The sequence below is a fragment of the Canis lupus genome, chromosome 27 (assembly GCF_011100685.1).
Source record: "Canis lupus familiaris isolate Mischka breed German Shepherd chromosome 27, alternate assembly UU_Cfam_GSD_1.0, whole genome shotgun sequence".
NCBI lineage: Eukaryota > Metazoa > Chordata > Mammalia > Carnivora > Canidae > Canis > Canis lupus.
In genome coordinates this window covers 36,751,265-36,774,043 of record NC_049248.1, presented here as the reverse complement: position 1 = coordinate 36,774,043, position 22,779 = coordinate 36,751,265, and the positions used below count along the sequence as shown (strand labels likewise).

At 38.1% G+C, this 22,779-nt stretch overlaps 1 protein-coding gene across 4 annotated transcripts in view; it reads right to left on the bottom strand.

Annotated features, from left to right (window-relative positions):
* Positions 1–8,681: 8,681 nt before the first annotated feature.
* The window catches only part of TMEM117 (transmembrane protein 117), a 462,108-nt gene continuing 448,010 nt past the window's right edge, over positions 8,682–22,779 (bottom strand). For 3 of the 4 annotated variants that reach the window (XM_038577402.1, XM_038577405.1, XM_038577404.1), the window contains 2 exons: positions 21,833–21,962; positions 8,682–10,484 (listed from right to left, as the gene is read on the bottom strand). In XM_038577402.1, coding sequence (XP_038433330.1) covers positions 9,838–10,484; positions 21,833–21,962 — 777 coding nt within the window. In that variant the 3' untranslated portion in view covers positions 8,682–9,837. Of the gene's footprint in view, positions 10,485–12,992; positions 13,133–21,832; positions 21,963–22,779 lie in introns of those variants that run through there. The other variant, XM_038577406.1, reaches the window with a different exon arrangement.

Here is a 22,779-nt window from a genome sequence, read left to right as displayed (position 1 = left end):
GGGATGCAGTAGAAAAACAGCTTATCTTTATTGCCTTGAGGTGATGAGAAAAAGCAAGGAGATAGAAACAGAGGTCAGGACACATGTCTTCCCTGAAGTTTGCCCTTCCCCCAGTCACCATTCTGTGCTGGATTCCAGGCTGGTGAAGCTGGCTTGGATACTCACACTTAGATCCCACCCTATTGATTCACTTAGGGCGGTGTGCCAGCTTTCTCTTTCAGCCCATACAAAACTAATCAAATTAATGGATGCTGCTGCTGGTTCTCATCAAATGCCATTAAAATATAACTCTTTCATGAATAATTCTAAACACTGACTCAAAGCAATTGATTACAAGAACTACGTAGTTCAAATGGGAGGAATAATTGATGTTTTCAACATGTAAATAGGCTTCTAAGGAATTCTGAGATACGAGTTATAGAAATATAGCTATAATCACAGTATTTGAGTTTTAGAGCTCCCGACTTGTGTTTATTTTCTGATTTTGGCTTTCAGAGAACAACATGTAAAATCCTGCAAACTGGTTTCATCATCTCTCTTCACTCTGTGCAGTCCTGCCTGTGGATTCCCTGAGTGCTTGGAGATTTCCCCCATGCCACTGCAATCTCACAAAATTATGTAGAATGGGGTAGTATTTTTTTTTCTAAAATTCTGTATCTCAGGATACAAGTGATTATGTAACTGTCTAACCAATCAATCACAGTCAACTCAACCTATGCAAATCTATAGTAGAAGTAGCTGAACAGTTGGGCGAGGATACAGCATCCCATCCCAGGAATTAGACTGTTGAACTTCTAGACACTACTCTGATTTGCTGCTCTTTGTTTTATCTCTCATGATTTGTGCTGCTTTGGCGCTTAGTACCTGTCTTCAGACTCCCATACTTAAGGAAAAATTTGTATACATTTTTCTGGCTCAATTGTGGCACGCCCTTTTAATTAGATTTTTATTTCTTTTAATTTTTATTTAAAGATTTTATTTATTCATGAGAGACGCACAGAAGAGACATGGACAGAGGGAGAAGTAGGCTCCCCATGGGGAGCCCAGGGTCACACCCTGAGCCAAAGGCAGATGTTCAACCACTGAGCCACCCAGCTGTCCCTTTAATTAGATTTTAAAATTTGCTATTCTTATCCCTTGTCGATGGTTAATTTTTTTTAAGATTTTATTTCAAAGAGAGAGAGGAGAGAGAGAGAGGGCACACGCAGGCATGAACAGGAAGAGGGGCAGAGGGAGAAGCAGACTCCCTGCTAAGCAACAAGCCTGATGTGGAACTCAGTCGCAGTACCCTGGGATCATGACCTGAGCCAAAATCAGATGCTTAACCAACTGAGCCACCCAGGTGCCCCATCAATTTTATATTTCAATTTGAGTGGGACATGGGAATCCAGATTAAAAACATTGTATATCTGTATGTTTTGGGGGGTGTTTCTGGATGAGATTGCATTAGAATTGGTGAACTCAGTAAAGTAGACTGCCCTCCCAATGTGATTGGGTATCATTCAATCCACTGAAGGCCTGAAACAAAAGGCAAAGGAAGGAAGAATTTGGTTCTTTTTTAATTTTTTTTGCCTCACTGTTGAGCTGGAACATGTCATTTCCTTCTGCCCTTGAGTTGGGATTTGCATCATTGGCTCCCTTGGTTTCCAGGTCTTCAGAATCAGACTGAATTTCCTGAGTTTATAGCTTTCAGAGGGCACATGTGGGACTTCTTTGCCTCCAGTATGTCATGAGATGATTCTTCATAATAAATCTTCATCTATATCTCTATCTGTATCTCTTATCTCTATATCTACATATCCTATTGGTTCTGACTCTGTGGAGAACCCTGATTAATTTACCCCCTCATTCCCCATATTGAATGTAAGTAATGAACCTGCTTCCTACCTAACTTAAAGTATTTGATTGGCACAGTCCATTCCTCTACAACATTTATCATGGAGGAGATCAGATAATTTGAGCATATCATGCTACATAAATACAATAGTTCTAAGTACATTGCCTCACTCTTTACATTCTTGTGTATTCACATTTTATTGAGTTAGAAACTATGAGAGAATTAATGTAGAATTCCTCACCTCACCTCATCCTTATAGGCAGAATAGGCAGAATATATATATATATATATATAGTATATATATGTATATATATACATATATCCTTGATAGGCAGAATCAAGGATATTGTAATCTAATAAACTATATAGACATGTAAACATATAGAGGAAGAGAATGTTAAAGATACCATAAGAGATAAAATATAGGTCATATAGGAACACAATAGAGGGGCAGTCTGTTCTACTTTGGAAGGCAAAGAAAGACTTAATAAAAGAGATGATATGTGAATTTTTCCTGGTGGTCAAGGTGGAAAAGAGGGATTCCAAACAGAAGATATTGAGCAAAAGCAGAGTGAAATGGTCAGTGGTTCATTAGAAGAGCAGGAAGTAGTTTAACATGGCTGGATGATTAGACCCACTGGACATGGAGGAGAAAGCAGCAGAAAAGAAGTCAGAGACAGACAGGAGTCTGCATTTTATCAATAATCCCCAAATTGATGTTTGTTAGAAATCACCTATGGAGTTCTTAAAACATAGGTCAGCTGTAGTTCCACCCTAAACCCACTGAGCTGGAACTTCTAGCTGTGAGGCCTGATTGGATATATGTTTTGTAAATACTCTTTTGACTAGAAATTCTCTGAATTGTTCCCTGTTCTTTATGGGCCAGAGCCGACTGGCATTTTCTGCATCCTGTGCAGTTATGCAGGACCTGCAGCAGAATTCTGGCCAGTGGAATGCAAGTAATGAACCTACTTCCTCAAGTTGTATGTATGTATACAACTTGTATGTATGTGATGTATGTCACTTCCAGATATGTCTCCACAACTTCCTATAGGATCGTCCTCACCTTCTCTCCTACCAGCTGGATACACAGAAAACTAAGATCCCAGAGGTCAAGGAACCACTTGTTGGAAAATGTCTGAAACCTCAAGTCGCTGAGTGGAAAGCCACCTGGGGGACACCCAATTCAATTGCAGCATGAGCAAGAAAGGAAATTTTGTGTTAAGCCACTAGGAATTTGGAGTTGTAGACAATATTATTAAAAACCACTGGTGAGCATTAAGTGGTCAATGAAAGAATGAAGTAATGTGTTCAGATTTAGACTTTAGGAAGATTTTTCTGATACAAGTATAAAAAATGGATTGCACTGGACAAAGTGAGAGTCAGGAAGACCAGTTAAGACCACACTGCAGTTATCCTAGGAAGAGATGATGAAATCTCTGCATGGCAGTAAGTAATAATGACAGAGAGGAGGAGAGTAGACCCATGAGACACAAAGCAGATACAATCTATTTCCACCAGAGATCACAGGATATGCAAATGATAAAGCCTTCCAGTTTTCTGGCATATCAGAAACCCTAACTCTTGCTCTTCAAATTCAAGAGCATTATAATTTGTTCAAAGGCAATTTTATAGTAATTTAATCATCATCAAATCTGAATAGTAATTGTTAGAGTTGTCTTTCCTGAATTGGTTATTGCTCTTTGTCTCATCTTACACATTTTGTTTCAGTGAAGAGTGACTATTTTTTTTAAAGATTTTATTTATTCATGAGAGACAGAGAGAGAGAGAGAGAGGCAGAGACACAGGCAGAGGGAGAAGCAGGCTCCATGCAGGGAGCCCAATGTGGGTCTCAATCCTGGGTCTCCAGGATCACGCCCTGGGCTGAAGGCGATGCTAAACCGCTGGGCCTCCAGAGCTGCCCAAGAGTGACTATTTTTAAGTGCAGACCTTTTTCTGTGTGGTTAGGTGGAAGTCAGCTGGACTATCCAGTTAAAAAAATAAGGTATTCAAAGCAAATCTATAAGCTGAATGGAAAAACCACAATACTGTTTTAAAATATCATTCTTTAAATGACCATGGTATGACTGAGGCGTTGTCTGGATTCTATGGTATATGAAGGTAGGTTCTTCCTAAAAGGCAAGGCTGGAGTGACAACCTGGTTTAGAAGAGGCTTCCTTGACTGCATCTAAATAAAGCTAGGAAGATTCTGAAGTGCAGGGCTCAGGTGTGTGTGTTGGCTCTCGTTGAAATGCTGAAGACACTTCAGGATTTATGAAAGGTGGAGGATTACTGGCACGATGAGAAAGTCCTGATAAGAGAAGCTGCTAAAGCAATCATAAAAGGAAGGAAATAATTTAAGAACGCTAGAGCAGAGAAAACCTTGAGGAATAAGTTTGGCCCAACAGCTCCAAGGGATTACGGCCATTGATTTCAGACAACTTTCAGCCACATGGTTTAAACTAAGGAATCTAAACTTCTGTTAAAAGTCAGGTGTGTTAACATTGCAGTTTGTAGAGTTCATAACAATTACAGAGAGACAGAAAATTGGGAGCAAATAGCCTGACCATGTTCAATGGCAGCACTGGCCAAGAGGTGCTGGTGAAGGTGAACCGAGTAGGCTCCATTGAAAGGTGGGCACTGAGGGGACTGGTGCCCACGCCTGTGATATTACCTCACATCTGCACAACTTACTTCAGTTCACAGAATTCTTCCCCATATAGTTTTAGTTCATCCTCTTCAAGACTCTGTAAGGTATTCCCATTTCGGGGATAAGAAACTAAGACTTACAGTGTTTGAGGGACGTGTTTTCAAAGTCAGTACTTGTCCTATCACAATACAGCTTTCTTTCCTTGATAAAGACTTTTTTAAAAATAATAAATTTTGGATAGTTTCTTCAAAATATACTTCTTTCTAGAGCCCATATTCAAATTATGCTTTCTAACTCTGTTCATTAACAAATCATTTTCCCCGTTTTAATATTCGTACCTATCTCCAACCCTATTTGCCTGGGGATATGTTCAAAAGAAGTCAGTTCTTTCCCCTCCCCTAAGAAAAGTGAGATATGAAATAAGTCAATCCCAATGCTGGAAATTGTGTCAGGACAAATCTGTGTTGTGGTTTTATAAATGTAGTTTAAATCAGAACACCTGGCAATGAACTGAAGGCTTCTGTCATTTTACTCAACCTTATCTGTTTCAATCATAAGATATAACTTGTAAATTGCTTGTAGACACCTGTTAGAAGTTATTTAACTTAGATTTTTGAGAGATAAGAATTGCTAGAAATCAAGCATCTGAACAGCTTTACAATGTTCTTTATGTCATCCTCACCAAAAGATCCTGTTTAAAATGGATATGATAGCTTGAATGGATCTTAATGAAGGATTATAATGGAAAATAATGGGGTCTTGGAGTCAGACAAATCTGAGTTCAAATCTTAACTGTATTTGCCAGCATTGTAACCTTGGGCAAATTAGTAAGCTTCTCCAAGCCTTAGTTTTTATCATCTGTTAAGTAAAATTAACCCTATTTACCTTCAGTGGTTAATGTGAGGATTAAATGGCATAATTTATTTGCATGTAGAAAATATTCAAAATGGCAGTCTTATTCATATGAGGATTGAGCAAAGAATTTGGATAGAATGAAAACATTTATTAGGGTAAGGAGCATCCATACATTCGTTTTGTTACTGTAGTTCTCAATTGTCAGTTGTAGTCGTCCTTCTCAATCATGCAGGTAAGTCCTTAGAAAGCTCAACAGTACAATTAGTTGGTGTAAAGGAGCTTAAGACCCTTATGAAAAATCATGCTGGAGGATAGAGGTTGAAAGTAAACCTGTGAAATACTTTTTATGTGTTTTATATTCTGTGAAGTAAAATAGCATTCCTCACACTAAATTAAAACAATACCTGTGATGTGTTACACACATTAAATTAGTAATAATACTGTCTAATTTTTGTTTACTAAAAGACTGTTTATCGTAAAGCATCTGTAAGACATCTTTGTTTACAAGATGTCAACTTTTGTACGCTGATAAAATGCTTACAAACAGATTTTGCCCCCATCTTTGTTCTTCCATCAAGTATGTTCCAGTCTCTCTGGATACCCATCTCTTTTGTTTCATGGATCCCACATCCCCTCTCCCAGGTCTCACCAATCTCCTGGGGGCAGACACAGAGAACATGAGTGCTACAATGTTTAAGAAACCAACCAACCAATCAACCAACCAACCAACCTTTTGTGTGACCCCCTCAACTATGTTGAACATCTGTTCTTGAGTCCTGTTAGGACTCCTATGAGGTAGGAGTATTGGAGTCACGATACCTTTATGCTGAAGTTCCTTCTACAAAGGCCTCCCTCCCTGGCCCAGAGCTTTAAAGCCCATTCACACTCAAACTGCCATTTTTCATTTCCAAGACTTCATGGCAGCAACTTCCATTCATGTTCCACCATCTGCCTAACCTTCTCTTTCCATTATAAATATCCACCTCTTTTTCTAGTTATCTTCAATAAGAGTGATTTGTGAGCTACAAATACATTTAGACTTCTGAGTACTTGTTTAGATTATAATTCTGTTCTAGTATAGTCTGAATGGTAGTAAGCCAAATATTCATGACCTTGATTCTCTTATCTATACCAGCTCCCCTTAATCACAACCATATGTACATAAGTATGTTTAAAAATGTGGATAAATGAAAAAAGTGCCAGTTTGCCTGTGCAAAAGTAATTGACTTGCTCTCCACCACTTAATACCTGGATTGTGCTTGCATAGCCAAGAGTTTTAATTTAAGATAGGATTAGTTCTGAGTGAGGACAGACAGGTGATAAGCAATGATGGGGTGCTGAAGTCTTAGGTGAAAGAGAATTCAGTTGGCATCATAAGTTACCAGTTACAGAGACAGCTAAGAGTGACCTATTAGCATTACCTTTTCCCATGTTCCAAATTGGGTTGTGTTGGTGATGCACAGGGTAGGCAAATAATGTACCAGAATTGCTTATAGGGACCAGTTGTGAGATATGACAGCGGTATTGGCTCTCACCCTCAAATCTGAATGTCTGTGTTGCACTTCTTTGACATTGTCCTGTCAGCTGGTAATGCTTGTGGGAATAACTTGTTGCAAAATCTGATGCTATAAAAGTAAAAGGAGATTTTGTGCCTGAATGACTCTTTGGGCAAATGGAGAAGAAATAATTCTTAACATTTCTAATAGGATTCACTGGTGATTTTAGCTGTGCTAAAAGATAAGTGAGCATGATAAGTGGCCAGCGTGGGGAAAGTATGAGATAACTAAGTATGGTTATATAATATAAACGGGCATGTGGTGATGAGATTTATGTCTAGGCATATATTATCAGGCATAAATTCATAGTGTTTATTTAATTTTCCATTTAAACTACTAATGAAGTACTCTATAACGTAGGATACTAAAATTGTGTCAAATCAGTACAAATTCTGCACTGCATGAAAGAAAATACTATAATTACTGAACAATAGAAATATAATTGTTTACAGTCCTTAAGCATCACTGCAATTAAGGCATCACATTTGTTATGCTTTCTTTAGAATCTATGGTTAGTGATTTTTTAATCCTTTTTCTAACTCTTCATTTTCTGGGTTTACTACACATTTTTGGGGTAATGCCCTTGATAGTTCAAAAGGTCTGGTATTCAAAAAGCTCTGTAGAGTCATAGTCAATTGGTATATGACTCAGGATTCAAGACTAAACATGAGTACATATGATGTTGGCTTTTATTTTACTTGCTAATCCTTAGTTGGTATAAGTGCAGATCCGATGTGCCATCTAAAAGAGATAGCAAACGAAGGAAGAAGACGCATGGGTAGATAAATATGTCAAGATTGGTATACATAACTATTGGAAGCCTTCAAAGGTTTGGGTCTTTTAAATGCCATTAAAATGCCATTGCTGAAAAAAAATGTCATTACTGGAAATTATTCTATTTGTTACTAAAACCTAGGGAAACTTTAGAGATATATTTTCTTATCAGCTGATAGCCAGCTTCTCTAGTCAATCCCTAGAAACATAGAGGCATATGTGCTCTAAGGTTATTTTTTTCCATCTTCTGCTAATTAGATTACATCATTGAGCCACTTTTTCCTTAAAATCCACCTAAAAATTGTAATATTTTCATAAGGACTGCGTACTGATCATGAACATCCACTTTGTAAAGCAACTTCCTTCTTCATTCTATACGACAATGATTTTCAGAATAAATATATATAGAGAGAGAAAGTCCTAGGTGCTAGTATTTACTTGTCCTAGAGTCAAAAGTTGAATGTTTTTACTATGCAAATTTGGCAATGGCCAATGTTACCACATATAAACAATAACGTGGTAAGTTTCTTTGGAGAGTATGGTCAATGGGTTACTATTAGTGAGCTTGATCTCTGCATTTTTAGTGTCAGAGATATTTATGATTCTAAGTAACACCATGCATGGCTATTAAAGGTAAAAGAGACAGCAGGGGCATCATTCCAATTACTTAGTAAACAATTGTAGGAAGATGTTTATTAAAGCTGGCTCTCAAGTGACAAATAAATGCATAGTTCTATTATGCATGCTAAATTCAGCATGCTGCAAGCTTAAAAGCAGATAGATCAAAACAAGAAAGATATTTAAAATCATAAAGACAAAATACAGCTATGTCAGTATGTGACAGGAAAATAATTTTGCCTTAAAAGTGATCTTCCCTAACCCCCTCAAGAACACGTAGCCACAATTTATGGAACAAAATTAAAAGCATGTTGGGTGCATTTCTTTTTTTTTTTTTTTTTTTTTTTTTACCTCATCTGGCATCAAGTTAAAAAAATTAAATGGGCTGTTGTTAAACTAAGATACAGATGACTCCCTTTATTACAAACAAAAAACTACATCACATAATGACTGATATATAATTCATATTTATTAATGGGTGATGTTTAATTCTTAAAAAAAAAACCAAAAAACAAAAAAATGCACACACAAAACAAGCTACTAAGTAGTCTTTCATGCACATCTTTTTCTACCTCACAAGGTTTTGCTGCATGATTTTTAGAGGAGTTCCCTTATTCAGGGTTGGCATATGTTTTTCAATTTTCAATGTCCAGAGCCATATTTACAGAAAGATGTACAAATATTGTAGATAGTAGGCTGTACAACCCTCACATGATTAAAACTTCAATTCCTCGGATTTCTAGCGCTTTGTGTAAATGCCAATAAATTTGAGAGTTCACCCAACTGCGCCTCTTAACCTTTGTTCCCATAGGTGAAGGGCAGGATTTTTAATCAAGTAGCAATTTATCTTTAATTAGGAAAACATAATTAGGTATTATCATCTAATTGCAATTACTGGTTGGAGAAAGCCACATTTCACAAGTAGTGACCCATGCTGGATTATCATTCTCCTATTACTGAATTTTGAATCTGTATTTGTATTTGGCAGATAGCCAAAACAAATTCAAAGGTAATCACCATGCCTCTCTGTGCAATCCTGCGGTCAAAGTCACCCACCAACTCCACTGCTGAATAGGAAACCAGAGATACTTCCTAAGCCATATCTTGGCTATATCTGTTTCCTGCTAAGACATCAAGTGTAGATCAAAATAATTGTATACAAAAAACCTCATGTGAAGTAGGTTCGAGGACTGTCCCAACACTTCAGTTCTGGTACAGTTAAAAACAGTTTAATGTCTCAAGGCACCACTATGGTTGAACATCAGATACACGGGTAATCAGCTAATCTTCTACTATGCTGTAAAGTCAGTAAATAGCTTGTGCAATTGTGTAAAGCAATCTCTAGAGGACCATTAGATATACAGTAGGCACGTGTATTATAATACAAATAGAAAACAATGAGTCCTAGAAAAAGCATGTTGAGCACCGTTGTGGCATCGTTTGTGTTTCTTTACCTAACACTACGTAAACTTTACATTTACAAAAGGAAAGACTAACTTTTTTAAAGTTACACTCAAGCTTTTTGTGCTATCTCCAAGTAAGTGAATCTAGTTCCTAGGCGAACTTTTAGAAGTTGTTGGGTCTGGATCAGCTTCTGTCGCGCTGGTAGATTCGTTCAAGTGAGAGCTCAAGTTTTCTGACGTTAGGTGGGAAGACTTGTAGACAATCTCGTTCAAGTCGGACCTGATGCAGACCAAGGGCGGGTCACTCAGTGGGTCTTCCACCGAGGCCTGCGTGTTTTCTCGAGTGATTCCCATGTCCTTGCTGTGTTCTGATGGTGATTTTCTTTTCATGCGAGTATAAGTTTTGTCTTGATTCTCCATGCCTTGCTCATTTTTCAGAAACCGTCCAAAGAACCAAATGAAGAATCCAAACCACACAAAAGCTATTAAACTTGGAACAAAAGCCAGACACTTGACATCAAGGCTAGCCCCTATGAACCTGCTATGTAAGAACATATCTCCCTCAACATATGTTTTATTAGTCTGAGGGTTAGTGTGATTGGACCTCCATTCCCAGGAAAGTTTGGTTCTGTTCAAATCCTTTAAACTTTCTGAGTCTTTCACTGTATATATCTTCTGCCCTGGGCCAATGTACTGTCCATACTCATGAGGCTTATAAAATATCTGGTTCTTCCACATATTAAGATCCAAAATCAGGACAAGAAAGATAATTCCATAGTTAAACCATTTACCTGCATTAAAAAAAGAGAAAGAAACACTGCATTTTAGTCAAATACCTATAAAATTGCAATAAGGTTTTCCCCAATAAAATGGAGATAATGGTGTACAAGGATTAACTGTTAATGTTTTAGGCCTGCTAGCAATTTTTTGAGAGTGCTAGTCTGCCATTAAGTGAATTGGCAGAGGATTCTTAAATGTATTCCAGACACATGAAAATGTGACTGTTGGTCCCAGAGTCAATAACTTATGCTACTTACACTAACCAGATTAAGCCTCTTTGTTTTACAGGCGCCACAGCTATACTCAAATTTGGTTTCATGTAAGTTATTCTCTAGAACATTTCAGTTAATGTTTAAAAACAAAGTTGTAATGAAATTCTTAGAAAAGTCTAACATATGATTGAACATCTCTTACAGTTTTGTAATTACGTGTAGGCAAGAAATAAATCATTTTGCAATGCAAACACAGCAGTATATCAATTGAATTCACATTGCTGTTTGTAGGTGACCTGTTGATTAAACCATTAGTTGATGTGATTCAGATCAATAATTCTCGAGCATTCAAGACTTTAAAAATAATTGCATCAAATACTCATTGAACAGAATCCATTTATCAGACATATAAATACAACCCAAGCTGACAAACTGCTCTGGAAGACCTGATTTGGAGAAATTGTAACTACTACAATTTCTTTGCAGTATTTAAAATTTTTATACAAGTAAGACATTGCTTAGAGACATATTATCTAATGATATCTTTACATCTGCAAATGAAAAGAATATGGGGAAATTTTCAAGGGATACTAGATTCCATCATAATGTTTATTATAATCACAATTTATTGCAAACTTTACAGTATCAAGTGTATCATAACGTAGTAATACTCACCTCATAGGTTTGCCGTAGCAAATTAGGTGAAACATTTAACAGGTTCTAAAAGCTTTAGTTATAAATATTATATAGTATGTCAAAATTATTTTATTTTTTATTTGAAGATAGAATATTGTACGCCACTAAATTCTGGCTTCATATGATTATAGAACTCTTGGGACAAGAGAGAGATAGAATCTTGGTCAAACTTACTAAACCAAGAATGGTAGAAATGAATTTCGCAATATGTATTCTAACAGAATATATAGCTCTATAAAAATATAACTTTGTGAAGAGTTTAGGAAAGTGTTTTATCATCATTGTTACACATTTACGTTCCCACCTTATGCAAAATTAAGGGGTTTTAATCCTGGCTTCAAAACTTACTAGCTATGTGATCTTGGGCTAGTTATTTAAATTTCTTAAATCTCAGTTTCCTCACATGCAGAAAATAATAATAGTACTTATTAAAGCGGTTAGTATTTCATAAAATTATTAGATACTAAACACAGTGCCTGGGACATAATAAAAACCCAGTAATTGATACCATTATTAACATCAAAGCCTTGCCTAAGCCATGATAATGTCTGCATTTGCATGGGAGGGTACAATTCTTCTCTATCAAGAGAATTTATGTAAACTCTCTGAAGGGAAATTATAACTCAGCCTGTCCTGAAATTGTTCAGCTATACGACTGTTACAATCTTTGTAATGGAAACTCTTGCCAGAATGTTTTATTTCACACACCGGCACTAGAGAGTAAATTGAAACATTGGGAATGTTGTTTCCATATATGATAAACCATTTATAACATCTGGCATTGTTAAGTTCTACCCACTCCTGTTCTCCTGGAGTCATATCCAGAACTAAAACAGATTCTTACTAAGGATCAACCATAAAACAAGTAAAGAAAGCTCAAACCAGAGAAATTCAATCAAATCCAAAGGTGAGCATTATTAACGAATATTTATTGTGCTCATAATAGACTCTGTGGTAGGATGCCTTAATAGCTGCTGAACAGACCTTTCTGCCTTCCAGGGAAGAACTCAGCATCTTTTTTTTTTTTTTTTTTAAAAGATTTCATTTATTTACTGATGAGAGACACACACACACAAAGAGGCAGAGACAGAGGCAGAGGGAGAAGCAGGCTCCACGCAGGAAGCCCCAGGAAGCCCGAAGTGGGACTTGATCCCGGCACCGCAGGATCACACCCAGGGCTGAAGGCAGATGCTCAACCACTGAGCCACCCGGGCTGCCCAGAACTCATCATCTTGTTGGGGAAACAGAACAGTAGCAACAACAGATAAATAATAATAATAATAATAAAAAACGGAGGTCACACTGGAGAGGTGCCAAATGAGTGATATAAACTACAAACGCTGAAGATGTTGGGGAAACTGAGGGCTTATTTCTGCAGGAAGGATTTTGGAGGAAGTAGCAATTCATGTGGTCCTTGAAAGAAAAGAAGGACAGAGAACAGTCTGGAGAATGGTGCAATTTTTGTAGTTTTTATTATGGTGCAGATAAAAATAGCATACAGAAAAAGATGAGGTGACATGAAAGAGAGGGGTGAAAGGAGAGGGAAAGAAAATAATAGAGAATATTGTAGGAAGAGAAAGCCAGAGAGGAATGAGCGACAAGAGAATTGGAAACGTTCTGGGCTTCTCACCTAGTATTAAAGAGGCAATAGTTGGTGGCTTCGATGATGGAAAGCAAGTTGCGAGAGGGGCTTTGGGTGCTTCTCTGTTGCAGGAGATTCATACTTATTCTCTTGCTATAAACTACATGTGCTGTGAAGACAGACTAGATGGTGAGGAAGAAAGGTCCTTGGGTTTGTATGACTGACCATCACCTTCTTGATTCACAAAGGTCCTTTGGAGAAACCTCTACTCTCTCCAGGTCATTTTTATTAACTCACGAATAGGGCAGGCTCTCATAAAGTGGTCCCTGTATCTAAGGTAACAGGATGTCAGAAACCAACGATAAGCAGCAACACAGAATCAGGGAGAAGAAAAGAATGCTCAGTGAGCTTGGAGGGTGCTTTTCTGGTGGGAAAAGATGCTCAGAGAATGTTACTAGACAACAGAAAAAGATAAAAATCAGAGTATAAGAATTGAAGCGAAGGTACATCCATCAAACTAAAAAGAAACCCTGAGGATAGGAGGAGATTTTCCCCCAAACTTTCTACATTATTTTTTTCCACTACCTAAGTCGAATGGTGCTGGGTGAGTTCGGCCACTAAACTGTAACACTAAAGAATCACTTTATGTTATTTCTCATGTGACCTGGAGTCTGAATATTTGGATGAGATGGTGGGAGAAGCAAGTTAAAAATGTGTTGCCGGGCATCATTTAATGGGCATCATCACCCCTCTCACATACAGCTTCACCACTCCGTGAGAGGGAGAACTGCAGGTAGCAATCAGCAGACAAAGCTCATCCCAACACTTGGCTTAAATAATACAACTTGGGGTTACCTGTTTAACCTCTCCAGGCCTCAATTTTTTTTTTTTAATTTTCAAATTGCGGAAACTGAACCAGATGACTTCTAGTTCTAGGAGTCTGTCCTCCCAATCCTTCTACTTATTAGCTCTGTGAATTCAGTTTTTTATTTGGTGAAACGGAGAAAAATAACAACATAACTACCTCAAAGGATTATTGTGAGGACAAAGGGAGAAGTAGTATTTCAAAGTTCTCTGAAGTATATTAAATTTTCCAAAAAGGTAGGGGAGTATGATTTCTATAATTTCTTTCCTCTATGTCTTCAATCCAGTTGGTATAGGATCTTGGTGCTCGAGGGAGAGAAGAGCATGTAACTTTGTAACAAAGATACATCCTAAATGTGACCAGATGTCCCAGTTTGGATAAAACAGCATGAATCACTGAGCACTGACATCCTTGGGTAGATATAACTGGACCAGTTGTCTGGGAGGACTCAGTGTGTAGTTCTATGTAAACAGGCTTTGTGAGTCAGCATATTTAACATGTTGAAAATTCTTAGCAATTGCTCATTTGTCTACAACTTACAGAAGAATGGTCCTGAGAATAGGTCATTTTTTTACACAAACTTTGAAGCAAAAGGCCAGGAAATAGTGTCTCCACCTCTCCCCCTACAGCAGACAGGCCACGTTGGGGTGGAAAGTGCAGAGGGGAGAGGAGCGAGTAAGAGAGGCTCCCTACTGACATTATATTTCTTTTTTTTCTGTGACTGTAGCACTGTCTCTCCCTCTCCTATCCCCCTGTCAAAGCCAGTCAGCTCAAACTTGGAAGCTGGTAAAAAATACAGAAGAAATGGCTCTTCTTATTTTTTGTTTATTTCCAGCTCACCTGACATAAACCGCTGGTCTACTTATGCATTTGCACAGAGGAAGGATGCTTGTCTTTTATTCCACATCCTTCCTTCTACTTTGCTACACAGTGTTTTGTTACTTTTGTAGGGCTTTCTCCTCTTTAAAAATTACTGTTGCCCTATGAATAGATGAGATGTGGCAAACTGGAAAGCAAAATCATGTGACACAACTCAACCCCACTGTTCCGGTCTATAAAGTGAGGGAGCTGAGCTGTATGATTTCTCCCCAGCCCTAAAAATCTCTTCGACGAGTCCGTGAAATAAACATTACCTAAACCTTAACGTTTTATGATGGGCCAGGAAATCTCACCATTAGAGCAAAAAAGATGGAATACACGATTTTCACGCAGAGAAAGCTTTCTTTTAAAAAAAAAACCTGTATATTCTGAGAAACAACTATTTACCATAAAAGATAAAATTGAGTCCCTGAAATGACCCACATGGAAAGGATATCAGACACAAAGAGGAATAGAAGTACTCTCTTGCCATTTCCCAAGTGTGTTGTTGTGAACGTACAATCAACCATAACAAGAGGTTTGGTATTTCAGCATTAATCATAGGAGAGATTTTGCATTTCCCCCTGTTGTTTCAACCACATAGCATAGTGTAAATCAGCAAGCAGGGAGGGTAAGAATCCATACATTATTTCTATTAATCTCCTCCAGAAATATCTCACTGTCTCCTTTAATGAGAAATCACTGCATGGTGTTGGTGGGATTACCTCTTTCTTGTATTTTGTGCCTTTAATGAATCCTACTGATTGTCAAAAATGATATTATAATGATAATTTTATCTTTTTACATTGTGGGAGATTATAGAAACCTGGGCTTGTTGGTTTTAAAAGGATTCTTCATTAAATATCACCATCACTTAGCATAGGAAATGACAACAATTTGGGGGAGAAATGTAATTTTTTCAACCAAGGATAAAAGAGTATTAAGTGCTGATATTTCCACCATATAATAAGCCCTTCATTATTCAAATATGCAATTATAATATTATTATTATTATTATTATTTTTTTTTTTTACTCAGAATAGTTGCCAGTTAGCATTGAGATTGAGCTGTGCTGTGGGCATCTTTATACCAAATAAATGCCACCACTTGGCCAGACTCTGGCATCCAGTGCAGTTACATGAAATAGTCATGTTCCGCAAAACCTTTTAAAATCCATATGGGATAACAAGCAACCATGGCCTTGAAAAAAGATAAATGCTGGATAATCAAAGAAATAACAGTTTGTTGTAATAGGCTTTTTGGCCATATTCAGTGTCCTTTCATTCCAGACATGAGCAGTGAAAACAGGGCTCACTGAGTTAGCATCTCTTCAAGTAACCCCTAGGTAATTTAGGGATATCTGAAAACCACATTAAGTGCTTGGGTCATAAGGAGAACATTTAGTAAATTGAAGATATTTACTTAAAAATTTATGAATTAATAAGAGCTATTTGAGAGTTAGTAGAGTATCCTTTTAAGACTTAAAAGCAAATGAATATAGCTTCTCTAAGTGCCTCTCTTGTCATTGTCATTTCCTAAGTGGGACATAATCCAACATGATGAGCAGAGGTAGAAACTTGTGATGATAAAAGGAGAAGGGAAAGCCCTAGGGTTCTACTGAATGAGGTGACCATCAGACTCTGACTTTCTTGAGATTATGGAATTGTGTCATGTTTACTTCTGTATTCCCCAGATCCTAACTTAGTTTTAGACACCTATGAATCCAGAAAATAGGTAAACCCCTGAGATGCTGTGTCCAGACAAATACAAGGAATATAGTCTTTCAAATCAAAGACATGTGTCAAAAAAAAAAAAAAGACACGTGTCACAATGATCTGGTGAATTCTAGGATGCTGCTAACATCAGATAAAATCTGGAAAATTGGGAAAAGCAAAATATTCATATCTCGAAGACGATGATTCATTATCTATTTCAAGTCTCTCTTCTGGCTGCAAAGACAAATCCTGAAGAGTGTGTGAATTTTCTTACAAAAATCCTCACATATGCACAAATAAACACAGAACACCTTAGTTTGGATGCGGCCGACCAGCTCAGGGGCAGCAAGGGCTGACAGGCTATGGGGCAAAGCAACCATGGCCTTGAAGAAGATGAGTTTTGGACAAGTATGAGGAATTGCTGCTTTATGTAGAAATAAACATAGTTAACTCTTAGAGCTGTATAAATGTGTTGAAAATAGAAATTGCTTCAGGAAAGGCTTAAAAAAAATTCACAACTGAGAGAAGAGCAAGAGGTCCTTGTGAACTTTGGATAAATTCATGATCTTTGGAGACTGTCATGGTGAACAGGATGCATCCTATTTCCCTATAACAAGCCCCTTGTTAATTTTGCCAGACGGAATATTCTTCTGGATGAACCACTGGCCTGCCCTCCCTAGCACTTCCCACGATCCGGCTGACACAGGAGAGCTCTTTAAAAACCAATCTCTGGGAACTCATTTGCCAGAAATCACGCACCTATGGAAATAAAACGGAGGGGTTTTATTCATTACTTTCCACACTCCTGCCATTGTAAAGCACCTGTGCCCTCACACCGCTCAGGAAACTGAAATAGAACACAGACGCTTGGAGGTTTGTTTACTTCTACATTTTCCATTTTTGCCAAAAGGGTTCCCGTGGGCATCATCGTGCCAACAGTGTGAATTCTCTCCTCACAGATGCACAGGCCTTCCTTCTGGCCTTTCCCCCACCCCCTCCTAATTTACTCAGATGATGGCCACCAATGGGACACTTCCTTTGTCTGGCTGGGATGACAGATGGCAGAGCTTCCACCGGGATTGGCATTAATAGGACTCAGAGGAGCTTCCGAGAGTGAATTGAGAGGCCATTCCTCTCTTGCCTCCAGAGACTTAGTACATCACATTTTGAATCCATCTTTGCACTCACCTCATAGGTAAAAGGGAAGAGGCCAGAGGAGATAATTACACGGTTGCATTTAGCATTTATGTATAAGAGAAGAACAATGGGCTTGGGCCAAAAGCATCAATGTGACCTAATGACTAACTATTTATTCCCTTTGTTACTGAAGTCAAAATTCCCAGAAAAAAAAATATTTTAACACACCCTTGGATAGAGATGATTTATTTTTATAAGCTGCAGCCCAGCTTATAAAAATGAAAGCTCATACACACTGCAGCAAACCATCTGTCAAGGGGGATCCAGATGAGCTAAACAGATGCAACAATTCAAGTCATTTCTGAAATGCATAAATAAAACTAGCATGGAATCAGGATTAGAAAATACCCAAATCCTAAATGCTTTTAAAATGTCAATGGGAACTCATCAGTGTCAGATAACACTCTACACACAGAGCTCTTCATTGGGAGAGAGTTGGTTTTTTTTTTGTTTTTTTTTTGTTTTTTTGTTTTTTCCACCCTTGGCTTTCTCCTTCTTGACTCAGAACAGTAGAGAACTCAGAATAGTGGATAAATAATGCAAGAGCCCCCTCTCAGGCTACCTAATGTTTTTGAATTAAAAAGGAATCACAAACTCTGGAAGGGCTCCGAAAGGAAAAGCTTCAGGTAAAAGCAGTGAGAGTTTACTGAGTGCTTACTAATGGCAGACAGTGTTTCAAGTGCCTTATGCATATTAATTAATTTAAATCTCACAACAACCCCATGGGACAAGTACCTTACTCTCCCCACTTAACAGATCAGAAAACTGAGCCTCTAAGAGATTAAGGAGCTTGACAAGGGCCACACCAATAGTCCAGGCACCAAACCTTTACATTCCATTTTCTCAGCATGCACTGAACATTATTTCTAGAGAACAGCAAAATGATAGTTGAGGCCATGGTGGAGCCATCTTTGAACCCAGAAGGACCCCAGCAGTCTTTGCACAGACTCTTCTAGTGCAGAACAAACACAGGCAGAGAAAGCAATAGATGGAACTGCCTTAGGGTCCATAGGATCCCTTCCCATCCCTGCCTCCAGGTCACCCAGATGTTTCCCATCATACTCTGCTTTGAGACCTCCTTGCTTGGCCCCAATTCTGAACTTTCCAGCTCCTAGCAGGACTCTATCATGTACCCTTTTCACTAGCACCCCATTTGTATTGAATTTTCATTCTGTCCCTTGGCCTTTGATCTTAAGAGTTGCATATGAAAAGGATTAAAGCTGAGATGAGAGGGATTTTGACTGTAGAAAGTGCTTCTCGGCAGCAGTGTTTCTCAAGGAGTGGTCCTTCGGCAGCATGCAAAGGCATCGCTGGGGATTCCTGAGAGAAGGCTGGATTCCAGGCTCCACCTCCTATCTCAGGCATCTGGCTCTGGACATGAGGCTGATGGATCTTTTTAACAAACTCTCCAGGTGATTTTCATACACACTGAAATTTGAGAACTACTGATGGATATAGAGAGAGTCATGCTTATAACCCAGTGATAATACTATATTTATGTATCAAGAAAAGCATTGAGTTTCCCTACAAAAAAAAAAGCAGAACTTGGAGGAGCTGATCAAGTTAGCGTTTGCAGTTGACTCGGAAATTTGCAGGCTACTGACAACTGAGCATATTAAAACACAACATGTACCATGGTTTTGGAAATCTTATCTAGGTTTCCCCAGAAACAATTATCTTACAAAGTCAGATAAAGTAAAAGGCCCTTCACAGGAGACTAGCTGCTACCTCAGAGTGTCCTCAACCCGATCTTCAGCAATTAACAGAACAAAACAAGAGGGGAACAGTTCAGACTTTCTTTAGCCTCCAAACCTGCCACCATTTTCCTAGATTTTTTTAAAAATCATGTATCTGAGGAGGCACATGATCATCCTATAACCCAATTTAAGGCCAATTTAGGGTCACCATTTATGGTGGAGCCCTTCACCCCAAAGCCCACGTGTACCCTATTTTATTTTGGATTTAAGCTCCACAATCCTCTAAGGTCTTCCCAGCAGGTCCAGGCACCCAATCATTTGCACGGCCCATCTCAGGCAGACAATCTGACTTCACCTGTGACTTCTTCAGCACAAAGGAGCAGTTCCCTATGACCATCATCACTCAGGGGTGCTTTTCAAAAGTCACAATCCCTGGCCTTTGCCGAGACCTCTTGAGTTGGAACTATTAAGAATGGGGCTCAACAGTGTGTTTATCCATAAATATATATCTCGAATGATGTGATTATTAGCATCATTTGGCAAACACTGGATCAAAACCTTAATTACAATCCATTTCCACCTTCCTACAAACTTTATTAATGTGCAGTCTCCATTTCAAGAACTTAGCCAGTCTATCTTCCTTTTAGTTTCTAGAAAATAATATTGGGTGGAATAAAGATTTTAAGCTCAACTCCATAGGAGGCTTTATCTCAAAGCTAATTACACTGAAGCTTCAAGGATTCCTGTATGTGTGTCCCTCTTCCAAGGTACTGAATATAATTTTTAGTTATAATTTTGCTTTTATATTCTTAAACAGAGCATTCCAAATTGTGTAAGCTTTGGGCTCCACAAAACCTGAACCTGTCCCTGTCTATAAATGATAGCATATATGACAAACCCCTGCCAAATAGCCCCAAATTAAATGTTTTTAACAGCTTGATTTTTTTTCTTACCAATGGGTTCCTCTGAATATCCCCCTTCCCTTTTTAACCTGATATTATGCATCGCAGCAGTATATTTTTGATGGGGATTCTCATACTCATTCAGAGACTATATTAGTGCCATGATGGCCTGGGACAAGAGCTGATAGCAAGAACAGATGGTCTAGGCAAAAGCCCACCCAAAGGGATATGATGATGCCATGTGTGTGATAGCTGTTTGAGAAGTCCAAGAGGGTAGATGCTGCAGAGATTAAGTGGGGACTCTGAAACCACACTATGTGACCTGAACTCAAATTGATTGATTTACCCAGTGAATTTAATAGATGGGCCTCATTCATTTTGAATAGGAAAAGAAACCTGCTGCATCTTCCCTATTCATGAGCTCATTCTCCAATTTAGGAAGGTCGCCTCATGCTCAAAGCAAAACCAGCCTTCAAGTTGAGAAGCAAAGGTTTTTTGCAGGACTCAGATGTTCACGTTTTCTGTGCTCAGGCTATTTTTACTCAGCAGCACAGACGGTAGTGTAAGCACAGATTTCTTCAGCAGTTTTTATTATAGCAGGTGTGGGATCCAGCCATTGTCCTTAAAACATGCACACATTCACTATGTGCATTTGAACAGCTTGGGAACTAACGCCATCCTTTATGTGATCATTCAGCTGTCTGCTTCTGGTTATAAAGAAGAGAAAAGATATAAAACATAACTTCAGGAAGACCTTTTTTAGATGAGAATGACTGAGGTGTCATGGAGGAATATTATAATAAATCATACCGGAGCAGTTGCAAAAGGCAGGCATATCTGCAAATGAGATAATCTGAGGATCTGCAAGACACTCACCTGAGAGAAACATGAGCTCTGCCACAGAAGGAGGTTTTAATCATATAAGAAGTGGCCTAACTCCCTAAACACATAGGGTCTGATTGGTGTTCTAGGATTTCACTGTTCCAATCTCAGGAGTAATTGAGGAACATAGCGTAAAGAGTATTAATATTGAAAATATATACTGAGCTATACGTTGTGAGAGAGCAACCAACCTAATGAACAAAACCAAGGTGGAGCAGTATATGGCGTATGGCAGAGATAGCTAACTAGCCATGCCAAAAATGTGGCCTCCCACCAAGCATGCTAGAACAGTAGATGTGATGCCGAAGTGGCTGCCCAACTGAGGACCACACTTCCCGCTTGACTCTAAGTGGGGCCATCTGACGAGTTACTCCCAATGGAATGTGACTGGAGGGCACATGGTTTTTTCCCATGTCAAGGTGGTTAAGAGAAAGGTAAGCCTTCTTTTTTTTATTTTTTTATTTTTTATTTTATTTTTTAAGGTAAGCCTTCTTAATCATCTTCTCCACTCTCTCTATTCCCATTTGCCTCCTGGATGTTGAAATCAAAATCATTAAAGCCACTAGTAACCTAAGTCTTGATATGATAGTTTGGAACCCTTAAACTGACCTGGAACCACCTTGCACTATTAAGTGAATGAGAAAACTATATATATGCATGCCTCTGAGATGTTACCGTTTGCTTTTTTATAGCAGCTGGTATTACTCTCAGTAAGAAAGAGACAATCAAATCGTGTTTAAAGTTACAGCATACCTGTTATGTGAATACGATATTCCTCCTTGAAGATCTTTTGGAAGAAAGGAATCTTGAACTGCATGTGAGGAGTGTGCAACCCAGGAAGATTTACATCAACATCCCCCATAAAGTGTGGGAATTCCCAGTCCTGTCAAAGAAAATCAACATAAAAACATATTTGTGATTTGTTTCGTTCCTAAGCAGCAAAACTCCAAAAATTGACTTTTTACAAGCACTTATTTTAAAATCATTTAAATGCAGCAAGCTGTTGGATGTATCTGTTTCACTCTGTGATGGTTATTTTATGTACATTAGGTAGTTGTATGCATTCAAAATCAAAATTAAGTCATAACTTACATCCTCAGATTTTCACTTTAATGTGGTAATAAGAAACCAATATAGAATTGATTTGCATCTATACATGTTTATCTCTTTCATTCTAGAGAATTGATCTTAAATTTTTATAGGAAGAATGTGATCCATATTTTATAAATATGTGGTAATTTTGTTATATTTTGTTTCACTACCTTTAAAAAATATGAACCCCATAATACTATGTTTTGTGTTAGAAGACAAAGTAAAGAGGATCTAATTCACTTAACCAAGTTTTTCAATTCACATCCAAGGGACTTTTATTAATCATCTCTGCTAGCAACTACATGCAGTGGAAAAATGCCAAAGACTCCTGTTCTGTTCTCTTGCAATTTAGCATCAATTTGAACCAAATGATGGAGGGCCTGACATGCTAGCATGAGAGATGAACGATGAATTAATTCCCAAATTGTCTTAGTTGTTTTCTTGTTGTAAGGCAAAATCAGGAGGGATGACCCTCCCTCTCATAAGGAAGGGGAGCAGATGCAAATGAGGATATTTTTAGGTGTCTCATCTGCTCTGGTTTTTGGATAGAGCACCAAACAAAAGTTCACAGCTAGCATGTGAAGAAAGAAGAAACTAAATATGAAGAA